We start from the raw sequence: 16,520 nt of genomic DNA on the forward strand, positions 1-16,520 counted from the left end.
TCTCAAAAGCGTTAGCATTTCTGTAGAATTATATAATAGAATAGTTTCTCAATTATTAGTGTGACATATTATACCTGATGGCGTGTGTGTTCGTCCGTCCTCCGGCAGGCATCGACAAGGAGAACGTGGAGCTCTCTCCGACCACGGGTCACAGCAACAGCGGACGTACACGCCATGGTTCTGCCAGCCAGGTGCAGAAACAGCGCAGTGCAGGCAGCTTCAAACGGCCCAGCATCAAGAAGATCGTATGAGAGATGCCCACCACTAGGACCACCCTACCAGGGCCGCCCATGCCAGTCATCATGCTGCACTTCTACTCCAACTCTCCTGTCTTATCGATCTTTCTCTTTCTCTCTCTCTCTCTCTCAGCCTTGATTCTCCTCAGTTTCCTTATGTTGTTTTTTGCGTGTTTCTTTTACCCTAACCTGTCCTGTCAGCCATATTTGCTTGACGATCAACATATATTTAAGGACTGTCTGAATATGATGCGTTGTTTTGTTTGTGAAGCAGTCAGTGTCTGAGTCTGGCGTTGTTTCGTTTGGTCTTTTTGTGTCACATAATGAGCTACATTGGAATCGTTTTTTTAAAAACAGCATTAATTGAAAGAAAGCACTGACATTGACAACACAGCAGAAACAGTAGGGATCATAGTATCTGAAGCCATTTTGTTGTCTTGGTTGAATTTTCTATCATAATGACAAAGTATTATGAGAACAATTTCTGTGATTTGCACAACGTTCTGTAATTCAACATGCATGTACATTTGTTTGTTTTTTGCCTTTAAGTGTTGTTAGAAGGACATTTTTCTTCAAGCTGAGAGAGCTTTGACAATTGGGCTGAACTAGATCAAAGTATAAGCTGCAAATGTCTCTCATTGAGACATGGACATGACAATAGAGATTGGACCTTGGGACCCAGTGTTGAGGAAAGGGATCCCTCTCACCCACCATCACTGCAGAGGGAGAGCACTACCCTGAAACACACACACACACTGTTCTGGAGGAAATCACTGAAAGCACTAAAACCATCCTGTATTTGCAACATCTGTGAAAAGCATGGCCAATAACAGACATTAGTGGTTTACTGTGCTGTGGGGGCTGGATGATCAATTTGCTCTGTTTGAGCTTTGTCAGACACAATCCAATGATGGCCAAGCCATGTGTCTTCATTGGTTATTGATTGTCCAAGCTGTGGGGATTCTTCTTGATTAGGCAGTATTTTTATTCTCACATGATGGAGTGCCAGAGAGGGTCAACTAGACAGGCCACTCTGGTGTTGGAGGACAGCAGCCCTGCAGGTTTCAGAACTTAAGCTTTTAATCAGCACGCTGTTCACGTTTCACAACACTATGTCAGGGAAAGTTGGGAAGGAAAATCTGGAGGAAAAACAGGAATAGACCATGTCCTCTTATGTTGGAATGGACATTGAAAATCCGCCTTAGCTTTGAGACTTGAAATGTATAATATCTATAGTGGTAGTCTCAGTTGTAATTGTCTCATTCTTGCCCACACTTACTGTAAACACATATATATATATATATATATATGCACACACAACACACATTTGGGAGGTTGTTTTGTTCATTGTGTGCCTTTTCTAGGGTTTTTGTGTGTGTACCGTATATATACAGTACCAGTCAAGTTTGAACTCACCCACTCATTCAAGGGTTTTTCTTTGTTTTTACAATTTTCTACATTGTAGAATATTAGTGAAGACATTAACACTATGAAATTACACATGGAATCATGTAGTAACCAAAAACGTGTTAAAAAAATCTAAATATATTTTATATTTAAGATTCTTCAAAGTAGCCACCCTTTGCCTGATGACAGCTTTGCACACTCTTGGTATTCTCTCTTCACCTGGAATGCTTTTCCAATACTCTTGAAGGAGATGCTTAGCACTTTTTGGCTGTTTTTACTTCACGCTGTGTTCCAACTCATCCCAAACCATCTCAATTGGGTTGTGGTTGGGTGATTTGTGGAGGCCAGGTCATCTGATGCAGCACTCCATCACTCTCCTTCTTGGTCAAATAGCCCTTACACAGCCTGGAGGTGTGTTGGGTCATTGTCCTGTAGAAAAACAAAGGCTAGTCCCATTAAGCGCAAACCAGATGGGATGGTGTATCGCTGCAGAATGCTGTGGTAGCCATGCTGGTTGTGTGCCTTGAATTCTAAATAAATCACAGTGTCACCAGCAAACCATCCCCACACCATCACACCACCTCCATGCATCACGGTGGAAACCACACATGCTGAGATCATACGTTCACCTACTCTGCGTTTCACAAAGACACGGCGGTTGGAACCAACAATCTCAAATTTGGACTCATCAGACCAAAGGACAGATTTCCACCGGTCTAATGTCCGGTATTCGTTAGTAGTGCTTTCTTTGCAGCAGTTTGACCATGAAGGCTTGATTCACACTGTCTCATCTGAACAGTTGATGTTGAGTTATGTCTGTTACTTGAACTCTGAGAAGCATTTATTTGGGCTGCAATCTGAGGTGCAGTTAACTCTAATGAACTTATCCTCTGTAGCAGAGGTAACTCTGGGTCTTCCTTTCCTGTGGCGGTACTCATGAGAGCCAGTTTCATCATTGTGCTTGATGGTTTTTGAGACTGCACTTGAAGAAACTTTCAAAGTTCTTGAGATTTTCTGGATTGACTGACCCTGACATGTCTTAAAGTAATGATGGACTGTGATTTCTCTTTGCTTATTTTGAGATGTTCTTGCCATAATCTGGACTTGGTCTTTTACTAAATAGGGCTATCTTCTGTATACTACCCCTACCTTGTCACAACACAACTGATTGGCTCAAATGCATTAAGAAGGAAAGAAATTCCACAAATTAACTTTTAACAAGGCACACATGTTAATTGAAATACATTCCAAGTGACTACCTCATGAAACTGGTTGAGAGAATGCCAAGAGTGTGCAACGCTGTCATCAAGGAAACGGGTGGCTACTTTGTAGGATCTCAAGTGTTAAATATATTTAGATTTGTTTAACACTTTTTTGGTTACTACATGATATGTGTTATTTCTTAGTTTTGATGTCTTCACTATTATTCTACAATGTAGAAAATAGTACAAATAAAGAAAAACCCTGGAATTTGTAGGTGTGTTCAAACTTTTGACTGATACAGTATATAAACACACACACACACAATACCTTATGATACAAGTATACAGTCATTACTAATCAGCTGCCTGACAATAATGAACCTGTATGGTTAAATATTCATGTAAAACATTGTTAACATTCGGTACCTCTTGTCAAATAAGTATTCAAACAAAGTCCATGACTCTAGGGACCAGATTTGCTGAGGGTTTGCATCTACAAATGTTGCACTTGTATTTAAGACAATGAAATGTTGAAGTCACAACAGTATTGTTTTCAGTTTGCTCTTTGTTTTGTGAAAATTGGTGCCAATTATGTTCCGGGATCAAAAGCTAAAGTAAATCTGTCCCTGTTCTTGATGTAAATAGTAAAATAATGTAAGGTAATTACAATCAAATTGTATTGGTCGCATACACAATGATATAGTTATGAATTATTTTAGAATTTAATTTAATTGTATAATTGCAAAATAAATATTTAATTTGAAAGATTAGAAATATGAATTAAGTAATAAGGCACAAGGTGTGGTATATTGCCAATATACCACGGCTAAGGGCTGTTCTTAAACACGATGCAACGCTGAGTGCCTGGATACACCCCTAGCCGTGGTATATTGGCCATATACCACAAACCCGAGGTGCCTTATTGCTATTATAAACTGGTTACCAACGTAATTAGAGCAGTAAAAATAAATATTTTGTCATAACTGTTATATACTGTCTGATATACCAAGGCTGTCAGCCAATCAGCATTCAGGGCTCAAACCACCCAGTTTATAGTAAAAAAATATCCTATGGTAGTAATCACCTCAAGACACATACCTACTGAATAGTGTTTTCCATGTTTAAAATCAGCCTACTGAAATGCTGCCAAAAAAAGCATTGTAAGTCAGACAGTCTGTTCTCAGATAGGAGAACTATGTGTATTGGGAGTATAGCTGTACAGGGTTTTACTGGCCCTTCTTGCCATTGTCTTCCCTCATTAGTCGATAGTGTGGCACGTGTAAAGGTATAGGCATAGGGGTCCCGTGATGCAGTGCGGCAGGCCCTGGGATGCTGCACCAAAGACTAGCTTGCAGTAGCAAAAGGAAAATCTAACCTGTTCTGTGGTTTTATCATTTTTGACTTTCTCTGAGCCTTTTCAGTTGGTCCGATATGTATTGCACAGATAGACTGAACGTGTTTCAAACTGTAGAGACTTCCCTTTCTGTAACAACAAGGTGCAGTTTGTTGAGCAGCACAGGAGTCCTCTGGTTACACCTTTCAATTTCTTGTGGAGCCTGGTTCCTCATTTCTGCTGTTTGAGGTTACCAACGAGTGCCATACATTGACTTAGTCATGGTTGTTTTGGATGCTTGTGCCAACTCCTTCAGAATGTTTTTTGTAAAGTACTTGTTATCATAATGATAATCCTGGGGTAAAACACAATTCCATTAGATGTTTTTGACTTGCCTCTGCTGAGGAGAGCATGTGCATTTTGTGCACTGAGTAGGAGTTGGTGTATAAAAATGAGTATAGAGATAGGAGGGAGGATATGAAGACTTGACAGTTTTAAAAAAACACTAGTGTTTTACTGGCCATTTAGTTTGTCACATACATCCAGCCATCTTAACAATCAACAACCATGCTCAACCATACATTTGTTTTCCTATTCTATTAATCTGGTTTAGATTTGACATGACCACAAGAAAATGAACAATGTGCACACTTAGTTCTTTTTTCCAAATTCAAAGTGTGTTGGTGCTGTTGAGCGGTAATGAACCTTGTGTAATGAAGTTGAACTCCATGCCTGGATTTTGTTTACAAATATTTTATTATACTTGAATCAGGAGGATATATGTCCAGAAGAAGCAGTTCCACATCATGGAAAGGGGGGAAAATTAAGATTTAAAGATAAAATGGAGCAAGTTTACCAAACGTAATCAACAAGATTTCAAAAGATCTAGTGTGAAGGAAACCAAAGTTAAGGAACGGCAATATAGTACAAACAAACTCTAAAACTGTGTGTTGATAAAGTCCAATATACTAACCCACAAATAACAGTTTGCTTTTTTTTATGGGAATGAGAGATGGTACAACTAGTGAAAGAGAGATGGACCAAGCTATGAATCAATGCTTTTTGCTTTTTAGTCAAAATCGCAGCTTTCGTCATCATGTACTATGATGTGTGTATCGTGAAAGTATTAGTTATTTAGCTCTGTCCTCATCAGACTTTTAGGAACTGTACAGATCTCTGTTTCAAGCGCATATGCTTTGAAGAGTGAACCCAACCAACTGTTTCTCTTTGATATTTCTTTATTTTACAGTGTATACCAGGCAGACAGAACACTTTGATAACCCTATCGTCAATAGACCCCTTCTTCTCAGTGTCTCATCTGAAAGGTTAGGCCGGAGGGAATGTTTTCGCCTTGGTTTTACTTCATGGAAATGTGCCACTTTAAAGAACTGAAAGGAATGAATTCACATACAACGTGTCCTGAATTGAACATGTCTGTACTTGAAGGCTCTAACATGTATTTGCAGCAGCATAGGAGAGACAGTATATAGATATCAGCTAACCACTTTGTTCAATGCAAAGGATAAAACAATTTTAAAATGTATTTTCTCTTCAAACGTTGCTCTGCATCCAAAACTTTTTCAGCTGTAATTTCTATGCTTTACCATTTTGAAAGGAAGTCCAAATGGCTATTCCTGTATATTAAAAGCGGTGTGATATCTCCTAATTTGGCACATCTCAAGGTTATGCAAAATATTTTTAACCACTGGCCACAGTTTTACTGTTTCTTTTCTGCATTTTTTTTACACAGTAAGCTCCACCTCTGTAAATAATTTTGTGTAAAAATTGACAAAGGTATATTTACTACACTGTAAATACATGTGATGATATATTGTATTATTTAGCTTTTTGTAAAGCAGTTAGTTGCTGTACATGTAAAACATACAAATTGAATTATTCTAGTGTTAGTAATGATGACCTCTCTCCATCATGTCACTGCATTGTCATTTACTATATTGAGGAAAATAAAAGGTTCAAATCGAGGATATAGATGACTGTGTACTCTAAACCTCCACTGTATGATAGGTTGCTGTCCTCATCTGACATTTACAGATTTTGCCCTAATAAATAATTTCTGTCTGACCTCTAGCTGCTGGAGTCATACTTGAAGATAATGGAATGTATGTGTGTTTTTGAATGTGCTTTTGATGTACAATTTATTGATGATAAAAAAAATGGTGCTGCCCCTCCCTAATTAGTCAAATAAGAGAGAAAAAATAAACCCCACAGAAGAGGCGTCCTTCGCCCATACATGTCGGGCACTGTTTTCCATCAGTTCTGTTAACGATGACGAGGGCAGGTGTTCAGGCAACACAGTCTCACATTCAATTCGCGCATATATGTACAAAATGTATTTCAGCAGATTTTGTGCGTTTTTGTGCATTTTTGGGGTGTTTTGGGGTGGTTCAATTCGTTTGAAAATACACGAATTTCTGTGCTACACAAATTGAACCAGTAGGTGACACACAAGCCGTTGCAACAACCATGTAGACGCGATAATTTGTATTTCATTTTTTTTTTCTTCTTAATGGCTAATTCAACGTCATGAATATACATAAATGTTGTCTTTGTTTAACCATGTTTTAAAATGTGTCGTTGTATATGTACTGTTTTAGACTTGCTGAACAGAATTTGAGAAAAGACGCACATTTACCTGCGACTTAATTCGTGGGAAATATTGTTTTATTAATGCCAATGCTGTTTTCTGTGCTTGATTTCGCTTAATACTTTGGATACTGGTGGAATTGTAATCAGAACGCCTTTTTGTCATGTAGGCAACCATACACGATTTTCTTCAAAACCCATTTCATATTTCGTGGAGCCTAAATTACACCATTTTCTTCATAATGCATGTATTACATGTTAATGTAGATAATGAATTATGTTGTCTTACACTTATGGCCTTTCCAAGGCCTTTCCATACCTTAAGGGAACATTTTAGCACTCGCCATATGGTTGGTTTCTCTAATGATTGCCTCGCCTGGTTCACCAACTACTTCTCTGATAGAGTTCAGTGTGTCAAATCGGAGGGTCTGTTGTCCGGGCCTCTGGCAGTCTCTATGGGGGTGCCACAGGGTTCAATTCTTGGACCGACTCTCTTCTCTGTTTACATCAATGATGTCGCTCTTGCTGCTGGTGATTCTCTGATCCACCTCTTCGCAGACGACACTATTCTGTATACTTCTGGCCCTTCTTTTGACACTGTGTTAACAACCCTCCAGGCGAGCTTCAATGCCATACAACTCTCCTTCCGTGGCCTCCAACTGCTCTTAAATACAAGTAAAACCAAATGCATGCTCTTCAACCGATCGCTGCCTGCTCCTGCCCGCCTGTCCAACATCACTACTTTGGACGGCTCTGACTTAGAATATGTGGACAACTACAAATACCTAGGTGTCTGGTTAGACTGTAAACTCTCCTTCCAGACCCACATCAAACATCTCCAATCCAAAGTCAAATCTAGAATTGGCTTCCTATTCCGCAACAAAGCATCCTTTACTCATGCTGCCAAACATTCCCTTGTAAAACTGACCATCCTACCAATCCTCGACTTCGGTGATGTCATTTACAAAATAGCCTCCAAAACCCTACTCAATAAATTGGATGCAGTCTATCACAGTGCCATCCGTTTTGTCACCAAAGCCCCATATACTACCCACCACTGCGACCTGTACACTCTCGTTGGCTGGCCCTCGCTTCATACTCGTCGCCAAACCCACTGGTTCCAGGTCATCTACAAGACCCTGCTAGGTAAAGTCCCCCCTTATCTCAGCTCGCTGGTCACCATAGCAGCACCTACCTGTAGCACGCGCTCCAGCAGGTATATCTCTCTAGTCACCCCCAAAACCAATTCTTCCTTTGGACGTCTCTCCTTCCAGTTCTCTGCTGCCAATGACTGGAACGAACTACAAAAATCTCTGAAACTGGAAACACCTATCTCCCTCACTAGCTTTAAGCACCAGCTGTCAGAGCAGCTCATAGATTACTGCACCTGTACATAACCCATCTACAATTTAGCCCAAACAACTACCTCTTTACCTACTGTATTTATTTATTAATTTATTTTGCTCCTTTGCACCCCATTATTTCTGTCTCTACTTTGCACTTTCTTCCAATGCAAACCAACCATTCCAGTGTTTTTTTTATTTTTTATTTTACTTGCTGTGTTGTACTCACTTCGCCTCCGTGGCCTTTTTATATTTTTATTTATTTATACATATATCTGTTTGCCTTCACCTCCCTTATCTCACCTCACTTGCTCACATTGTATATAGACTTATTTTTTTTCACTGTATTATTGACTATATGTTTGTTTTTACTCCATGTGTAACTATGTGTTGTTGTATGTGTCGAACTGCTTTGCTTTATCTTGGCCAGGTCGCAATTGTAAATGAGAACGTGTTCTCAATTTGCCTACCTGGTTAAATAAAGGTTAAATAAATAAAAAAATAAAAAAATTAGTGAGAAACGCCACATTGCAAATGTAAGGTCCCTTACTAGACGTCCTGCAACGTTTCTAAAATTCGCGGACGGCGTCGGGCCGTGCGCGGGGGAGAGATCTTTCAGGAAGTCATCAAACTAAATCTCTCGGACGTTCAGTTTCCGTTTTATAGAAATAACACATTTTGGTCATTTTTCCGCAGTCTAGGAAATTCAAACCAGAGTGAAATAAATAATATTGCAAATGCACAAGCACATTGCAAATGCATGTGGCCTTTTCTCCTAAAAGGAAAATATTTCGAAGACGTAATGGACAGTTGGCCCCGAACAAGATGGCGTCGAGGCCTCAACGCTTTTTGAGTTATGGCCATTTTTCTGGGATTAAAGGTCAAAAACGTAAAGTAGGGTGCTAATTTGACCACTTCACGTCAAAGTACATAAGCATACGGTGTCAGGAAAAAAAGAACCAGCCTTTTATCTATCGTAATTTAAGAGAAATCGTACATTGACAAATTGGTCATGTTCACAAAAAGGAGTTAAAAAAAAAAGTTACAGATCCAGTTGCAGTGTGTTCAGACAAACATTTTTTAAGTGGGTCTCGAAGCTCTGCCACTGCATCGCAGTGCTAGCTGCGCCACCAGAGTCTCTGGGTTCGCGCCCAGGCTCTGCCGCAGCCGGCCGCGACCGGGAGGTCCGTTGGCCTAGCGTCGTCCGGGTTAGGGAGGGTTTGGCCGGTAGGGATATCCTTGTCTCATCGCGCTCCAGCGACTCCTGTGGCGGGCCGGGGGCAGTGCGCGCTAGCCAAGGGGGCCATGTGCACGGTGTTTCCTCAGACACATTGGTGCGGCTGGCTTCCGGGTTGGAGGCGCACTGTGTTAAGAAGCAGTGCGGCTTGGTTGGGTTGTGCTTCGGAGGACGCGTGGCTTTCGACCTTCGTCTCTCCTGAGCCCATACAGGAGTTGTAGCGATGAGACAAGATAGTAATTACCAGCGATTGGATACCACGAAGAAAAGGGGATAAAAGGATGGAGTGAAAAAGTACGGTGCTTAAAGACACACAAAGCCTGCAATGGCAATGGCCGTGCCGAGTTCAACGAGATGCCCCGCTTGACCGTAGCTAGCTCGGTCTGAGTGCAGCGGCAGGGACAAGAAGAAGGACCCAAATGACCCTTTGACCTCAATTTCATAGTTTTTTGCTTTTGGGAGACAGAGAGAGAACCGTTAAGGTTAGAAGCACAATTTGACCTCAGGAACGTTCCTAAGGTCCTCCCGATCTGTGCAAGCCTAACATTGACCGTGTGGCATTAACCCTTAATAGTTAAAAGAAGGTGTTTACATCAAACAGTTTACAATGACATGTCTCCCCATAGGAATACATTGCCTGCTCCCCTAAATTCAACCTGAAGCCTATGTGGGTTAATAATGCCTTATGAACCTGTCTTCGATGACAATCCATCAAGCCACTATGATGTCTACCTGTGTCGATTCTAAGCTTCCTGGAGCAACCGGAAGTGGTTAAATCAACCTAAAAGTGTTTGCCATACCCAACCTGCAGTTTGAGAGAAATGGTGCATTCAACCCTATGTAAATCAGTAAGTTCTTAACGTATAGACTTAAAACTCAGGATTCTGTAAAAGCCCACTCCAATGAGGATATGTGTTTACTTTCAGCTTCCTGTGCCAACCGGAAGTGCCATAATTGGTGTCTAAAGGGCTGTTTCGAAGGGTTAAAAAAGTCAAATCTTTCCAAAACTTAATATATGTGAATAGGCAACACTCATGAACTGTAAATCAGTCATTCATCCCATCAGATTTCAAGGACAAATTTACACACCCACACAGAAAGGATGGAGTGACACACTGAGGTGCTTAGAGGCAGACAGTGCCTGCAATAGTTACTTTTGTTTGAACTTTTAAAGAACCGTCAGACCTAGAGTTCTGAAACTGTACAAACCTGTTCTAGAGCTCAGGTCGATTAAGCACGGTGAGTTATGTGGCTCTAGAAGGTTCTCGGACCGATAAAAAGCCTTGGTGCATTTGCATTGACTTCAATTCATTTTGAGCATTACAAAATGGTGACATTTAGAAAAGTCCCAGAGTTGCAAGACTAGGTGCATTGAAACCGGCTCGGCCCATAGAGACGGACCCCGACATTTCTGTCCGATAGCTCATTCAAGGACCCCGTAGCAAGGCATGGAAAAAAGTGGAATTTCAGCACCAATTAAGGTTTTGCTCGGGCACCGAATGACCTATCAAGCCGAAACTTGGGATTCGAGGTCGCCTCACATAGGGCTAAACATAGTGTGAAAACTGGACCCGCAGCTAGAACATAACTACGTATTATTTGTTTTATTATGGTTTAAATGGAAGGCGCTGTGAATTTTGGGCCTGCTCTGAAATATGTGATAGTTGGCTTCTAAACAAGTTGGAAAAAGTGAGTTTGGAGTCAGATGGTATCAGTTTGGTGTCTGAAAATGTCTAATTAGCTGATGGACACTGACTTGCTAGTTGACTTTTGTGCATTTGCAATATGTTTCAACAGTGAAAAAACACCAAAATAGCATTCTGAAATCACCACTAAAAATGACATCACCATAGCCGTGCCGAGTTCAACGAGATGCCCCGCTTGACCGTAGCTTGCTCGGTCTGAGCGCAGCGACAGTGACAAGAAGATGACCCTTGACCTACATTTCAAGTATTTTGCTTTTGGTAGACAGAGAGAGAACTGTTAAGGTTTAGAAGCACAATTTGACCTCAGGAACGTTCCTAAGGTCTCTGTGCAAGCCTAACATTGACCGTGTGGCATTAACACTTAACAGTTAAAAGAAGGTGTTTACATCAAACAGTTTACAATGACATCTCAGCCCATAGGAACACATTGCCTGCACCCCTAAATTCAACCTGAAGCCTATGTGGGTTATGAATGTCTTATGAACCTGTCTTCAACGACAATCCATCAAGCCACTATGAGGTCTACCTGTGTTGATTCTAAGCTTCCTGGAGCAACCGGAAGTGATAAAATCACCCTAAAAGTATTTTGCCATACCCAACCAGCAGTTTGTGATATATAGTGCCTTCAACCCTGTGTAAATCAGTCAGTTCTTAACGTATAGACTTAAAACTCAGGATTCTGTAAAAGCATACCCCGATCAGGATATGTATTTACTTATAGCTTCCTGTGCCGACCGGAAGTGCCTTAAAATGGGGTCATAGGTGCTGTTTCGAAGGTTTAAAAAAGTCAGATCTTTCCAAAACTTTAAATGTGTGAATCGGTCAACCCTCATGAACTGTAAATCAGTAATTTCGCTAAACAGATGTCAAAGAAAAGCTCTCTCTCACACACACACACACACACACACACACACACACACACACACACACACACACACACACACACACACACACACACACACACACACACACACACAGCAAGGATGGAGTGAAAAAGTATGGTGCTTAAAGACACACAGAGCCTTAAATGCTTTTAGGGGGGATCCAGACTTCCATACCCGCTCTGGGAGCGCTATACTACCGCTCCAAATCAATGGGTGCTGGCCTGAGTGATTTATGGAGGTTTTCAAAAAATATTCTGTTTTTTCTTCTGGAAAATATTTTGTTTTTTCTTCTCGAGACAATGGCCTGAGTGATTTATGGAGGTTTTCAAAAAATATTCTAAGTCCAAACTTTTCATGCACCTGGTATTTTTTGGGGGTTACCAGGCGTCATTTTTCAAAACGGTTGAAATTGCTTTTAGGGGGAATCCAGAGTGTCACATGACCGGATGAGGTAACTATTCTTGTTCTTCTTGTAACTTTCCGGTAGGCTAGAAGCTTTCCGGTGTTTTGCTGCTCGACACAGGTCGACACAGGTATTGCACTTGATTTATCGTTATCGTAACCGTAGGTGCAGCCAAGTGGAAATACGAAAGCTTTCTAGCTATTTTGCACTGACGGTAATTTGAACACAAGAACGTTTCTAGTGAAAAGGTGCTTACACTCAGAGCCATGTATTTACACTCAGCCACCCTAGCCTTATTACGGGTTAACGTTTTGGTAATTTTGGTTGGCCAACAAAATGTAAGACTACAATGACTGCATACGTTTCCCCAAATGTTATACGAAAAAAAAATGTTTTGTTATTGATGGACAATGGCAGACTGCCATTGTATTTTCAGTTACATTCTGTTCAATAAAAATGGTTTACACGTTTATTTTTTAAGAAATAAATGGAACTACAACCGAATAAAACACCATTAACCATCATGCATTGCTTACATTCGTTCTATCCTGAAAAGTCTGTTCAGAAAAAATCGAAAACAGTACATATAGGCATAAAACCACAATGTTTTAATAGGGATTAAATAAAGACAATATATATATATAACCTCTTATGGTTAAATGGTTAAAAAAAGACAAAATATCTATATATTCATAACGTAAAATAAATAAATACAGGCGATCGCGTCTATGGTTGTTGCAACGGCTTGTGTGTCGCCTACTGGTTAAATTTGTGTCTTTTCGCACGAATTAAGTAGCACAGAAATTCGTGTATTTTCGCACGAATTAAGTAGCACAGAAATTCGTGTATTTTCAAACGAATTGAAACACCCCCAAAATGCACAAAAACGCACGAAATCTGCTGAAATGCATTTTGTACATATATGCGTGAATTGAATGTGAGGCTGGGCTGGTTCAGGAGGCGGGAGCGAAGGACACTGCGCTAGCTAGTCCTAGGACACGTGTCAAACTCATTCCACGGAGGGCCAAGTGTCTGCGGGATTTCTCTCCACCCTTGTACTTGATAGATTAATTAAGTTGACTAATTAATAAGGAACTCCCCTCACCTGGTTGTCTAGGTCATAATTGAAAGGAAAAACCAAAAACCTGCAGACACTCGGCCCTCCGTGGAATGAGTTTGACACCCCTGTCCAAGGAGGACTCCGGTGCACAGCAGGCGGAGCCGACACCATGTGCCGGCTAGCATGCCAAGTGTTTTTAGGTATGATGTAGTTTTATTATTTTCATTCTTTAGGGGGTAGTTCAGCTTTAATATTGCAGATAGATTGGGCCGTCTATCAATGTAATTGTCTGCATCATTTCCAATCCCCCATATTTTTTGTTGTAAATATATATATTATTTTTAAAGCTTTAATATGTATTTTCCCCTAACACACCTCCCCTAATTAGAGTAAACTAATGGCCAACAATACTTATGCTTCCACTTCCAGCTTATACATACATTTAACGGACAGTATATTTTACATTAGTTATCTTTTGTTTGTTTTTAATCCCAGCCTTCAGCTACCCTCAACCCCTCCAATCTATCTCTGAACACCATCCAGTTTTGATTTCTAGCTGCCATGTAATTTTCCGCTGTGCTGTGATGTTTCACAAAAGTTCTGAACCTTTCTATTCTCATAGTTTCTACAGATTGTAAGTTAAAGATAAACACATTTTGCTAAGAGTATTACTATATTATTGATTGATTGACTAGGACTTCACCCAGCAGTGATATTTGCAGAGTTAACTCCCAGTAAATGTTATATTTTGTTCAGCCATTCCTGAACCTGCAACCAAAAACAAGCTACTGTACATATGGGCAGTACCAAAACAAGTGATCTAATGATTCTGCATTTTCACAGCAAAATCTGCCGAGTTGGGATGGGTGTATCCACCATATATAAACGTCCTCTCACTGTCAACTGCGTTTATTTTCAGCAAACTTAACATGTGTAAATATTTGTATGAACATAAGATTCAACAACTGAGACATAAATTGAACAAGTTCCACAGACATGTGATGAACAGAAATTGAATAATGTGTCCCTGAACAAAGGGGGGTCAAAATCAAAAGTAACAGTCAGTATCTAGGGTGGCCACCATCTGCATTAGATACTGCAGTGCATCTCCTCCTCATGGACTGCACCAGATTTACCAGTTCTTGCTGTGAGATGTTACCCCACTCTTACACCAAGGCACCTGCAAGTTCTCAGACATTTCTGGGGGGAATGGCCCTAGCCCTCACCCTCTGATCCAACAGCTCCCAGACGTGCTCAATGGGATTGAGATCCGGGCTCTTCGCTGGCCATGGCAGAACACTGGCATTCCTGTCTTGCAGGAAATCACGCACAGAACGAGCAGTATGGCTGGTGGCATTGTCATGCTGGAGGGTCATGTCAGGATGAGCCTGCAGGAAGGGTACCACATGAGGGAGGAGGATTGTCATCCCTGTAACGCACAGCGTTGAGATTGCCTGCAATGACAACAAGCTCAGTCCGATGATGCTGTGACACACCGCCCCAGAACATGACAGACCCTCAACCTCAGAATCAATCCCGCTCCAGAGTACAGGCCTCGGTGTAATGCTCATTCCTTCAATGATAAACGCGAATCCGACCATCACGCGACTCATCAGTGAAGAGCACTTTTTGCCAGTCCTGTCTGGTTCAGTGACTATGAGTTTGTGCCCATAGGCGACGTTGTTGCCCAGGGATGTCTGGTGAGGACCTGCCTTAAAACAGGCCTACAAGCCCTCAATCCAGCCTATTTCAGCCTATTGCGGACAGTCTGAGCACTGATGGAGGGATTGTGCGTTCCTGGTGTAACTCGGGCAGTTGTTGTTGCCATTCTGTACCTATCCCGCAGGTGTGATGTTCGGATGTACCGATCCTGTGCAGGTGTTGTTACACGTGGTCTGCCACTGCGAGGGCGATCAGCTGTCCGTCCTGTCTCCCTGTAGCGCTGTCTTAGGCGTCTCACAGTACGGACATTGCAATTTATTGCCCTGGCCACATCTGCAGTTCTCATGCCTCCTTGCAGCATGCCTAAGGCACGTTCACGCAGATGAGCAGGGACCCTGGGCATCTTTATTTTGGTGTTTTTCAGAGTCAGTAGAAAGGCCTCTTTAGTGTCCTAAGTTTTCATAACTGTGACCTTAATTGCCTACCATCTGTAAGCTGTTAGTGTCTTAACGACCGTTCCTATTATGACACACGGTGAGACCCAGATGCAGACGCAGATGGTTGGAGTCTTACCATATTTATAATCCAATAGGGGAAGGCAAGAGAATGGTTGTGAACAGGCAAAAGGGTCAAAACCAGTTCAGAGTCTGAAAGGTACCGAAGGGCTAGCAGAATCAAGGTCAGGGCAGGCAGGATAATCAGGCATGCGGGAAAGTAGTCCAGAGTCAGGCAGGGGTCAAAACCAGGAGGACTATCAAAAAGAGAATAGCAAAAGGAGTACGGGAAAAACACGCTGTTTGACTTACAAGACGAACTGGCACAGAGAGACTGGGGAAAATAAGCGACACCTGGGGGGGTGGAGACAATCACAGGAACAGGTGAAACAGATCAGGGCGTGACAGTTCATTAATTGACCACATGTTCGTTAATTGTTTATGGTTCATTGAGCAAGCATGGGAAACAGTGTTTTAACCCTTTATAATGAAGATCTGTGAAGTTATTTGGACTTTTACGAATTATCTTTGAAAGACAGGGTCCTGAAAAAGGGATCTTTCTTTTTTTGCTGAGTTTATATATAACATTCTATTGGTTGCAAAAAAAATTGTATAAAAATTCTTAGGTTTTGAATCCGACGTTGTTTGGTATATCAGTTCATGGGCCATGGAATCTGTACATGGACAATCTCCTCCCAACTATTTCTCAACATGTATGGTGCCGTTTTTGGCCCTTAAATGAAACTGCTATACTATTTTATTTATCACAATTTTCTTTAGCCAATTTTAGTCTTTAATGCAGGACCAACAGACAAGTTCCACTTGCGTCCTCCACTTTTGTGGTAATGCCACAATCAGTTGGTAATTTTGAATAGAGCATACATGTCCATATATTTTTGTTAACTGCAAGTGTGACATAGCTCCACCAGTCCCATTTGATACAATTTAC

At 41.2% G+C, this 16,520-nt stretch overlaps 1 protein-coding gene across 2 annotated transcripts in view; it reads left to right on the plus strand.

Annotated features, from left to right (window-relative positions):
* The window catches only part of LOC129815395 (neurofibromin), a 69,016-nt gene extending 62,756 nt beyond the window's left edge, over positions 1 to 6,260 (plus strand). For both annotated transcript variants that reach the window (XM_055869193.1, XM_055869202.1), the window contains one exon: positions 109 to 6,260. In XM_055869193.1, coding sequence (XP_055725168.1) covers positions 109 to 251 — 143 coding nt within the window. In that variant the 3' untranslated portion in view covers positions 252 to 6,260. The remainder of the gene's footprint in view (positions 1 to 108) is intronic.
* The last annotated feature ends 10,260 nt before the right edge of the window (positions 6,261 to 16,520 follow it).

The sequence above is a fragment of the Salvelinus fontinalis genome, chromosome 2 (genome assembly GCF_029448725.1).
Source record: "Salvelinus fontinalis isolate EN_2023a chromosome 2, ASM2944872v1, whole genome shotgun sequence".
NCBI lineage: Eukaryota > Metazoa > Chordata > Actinopteri > Salmoniformes > Salmonidae > Salvelinus > Salvelinus fontinalis.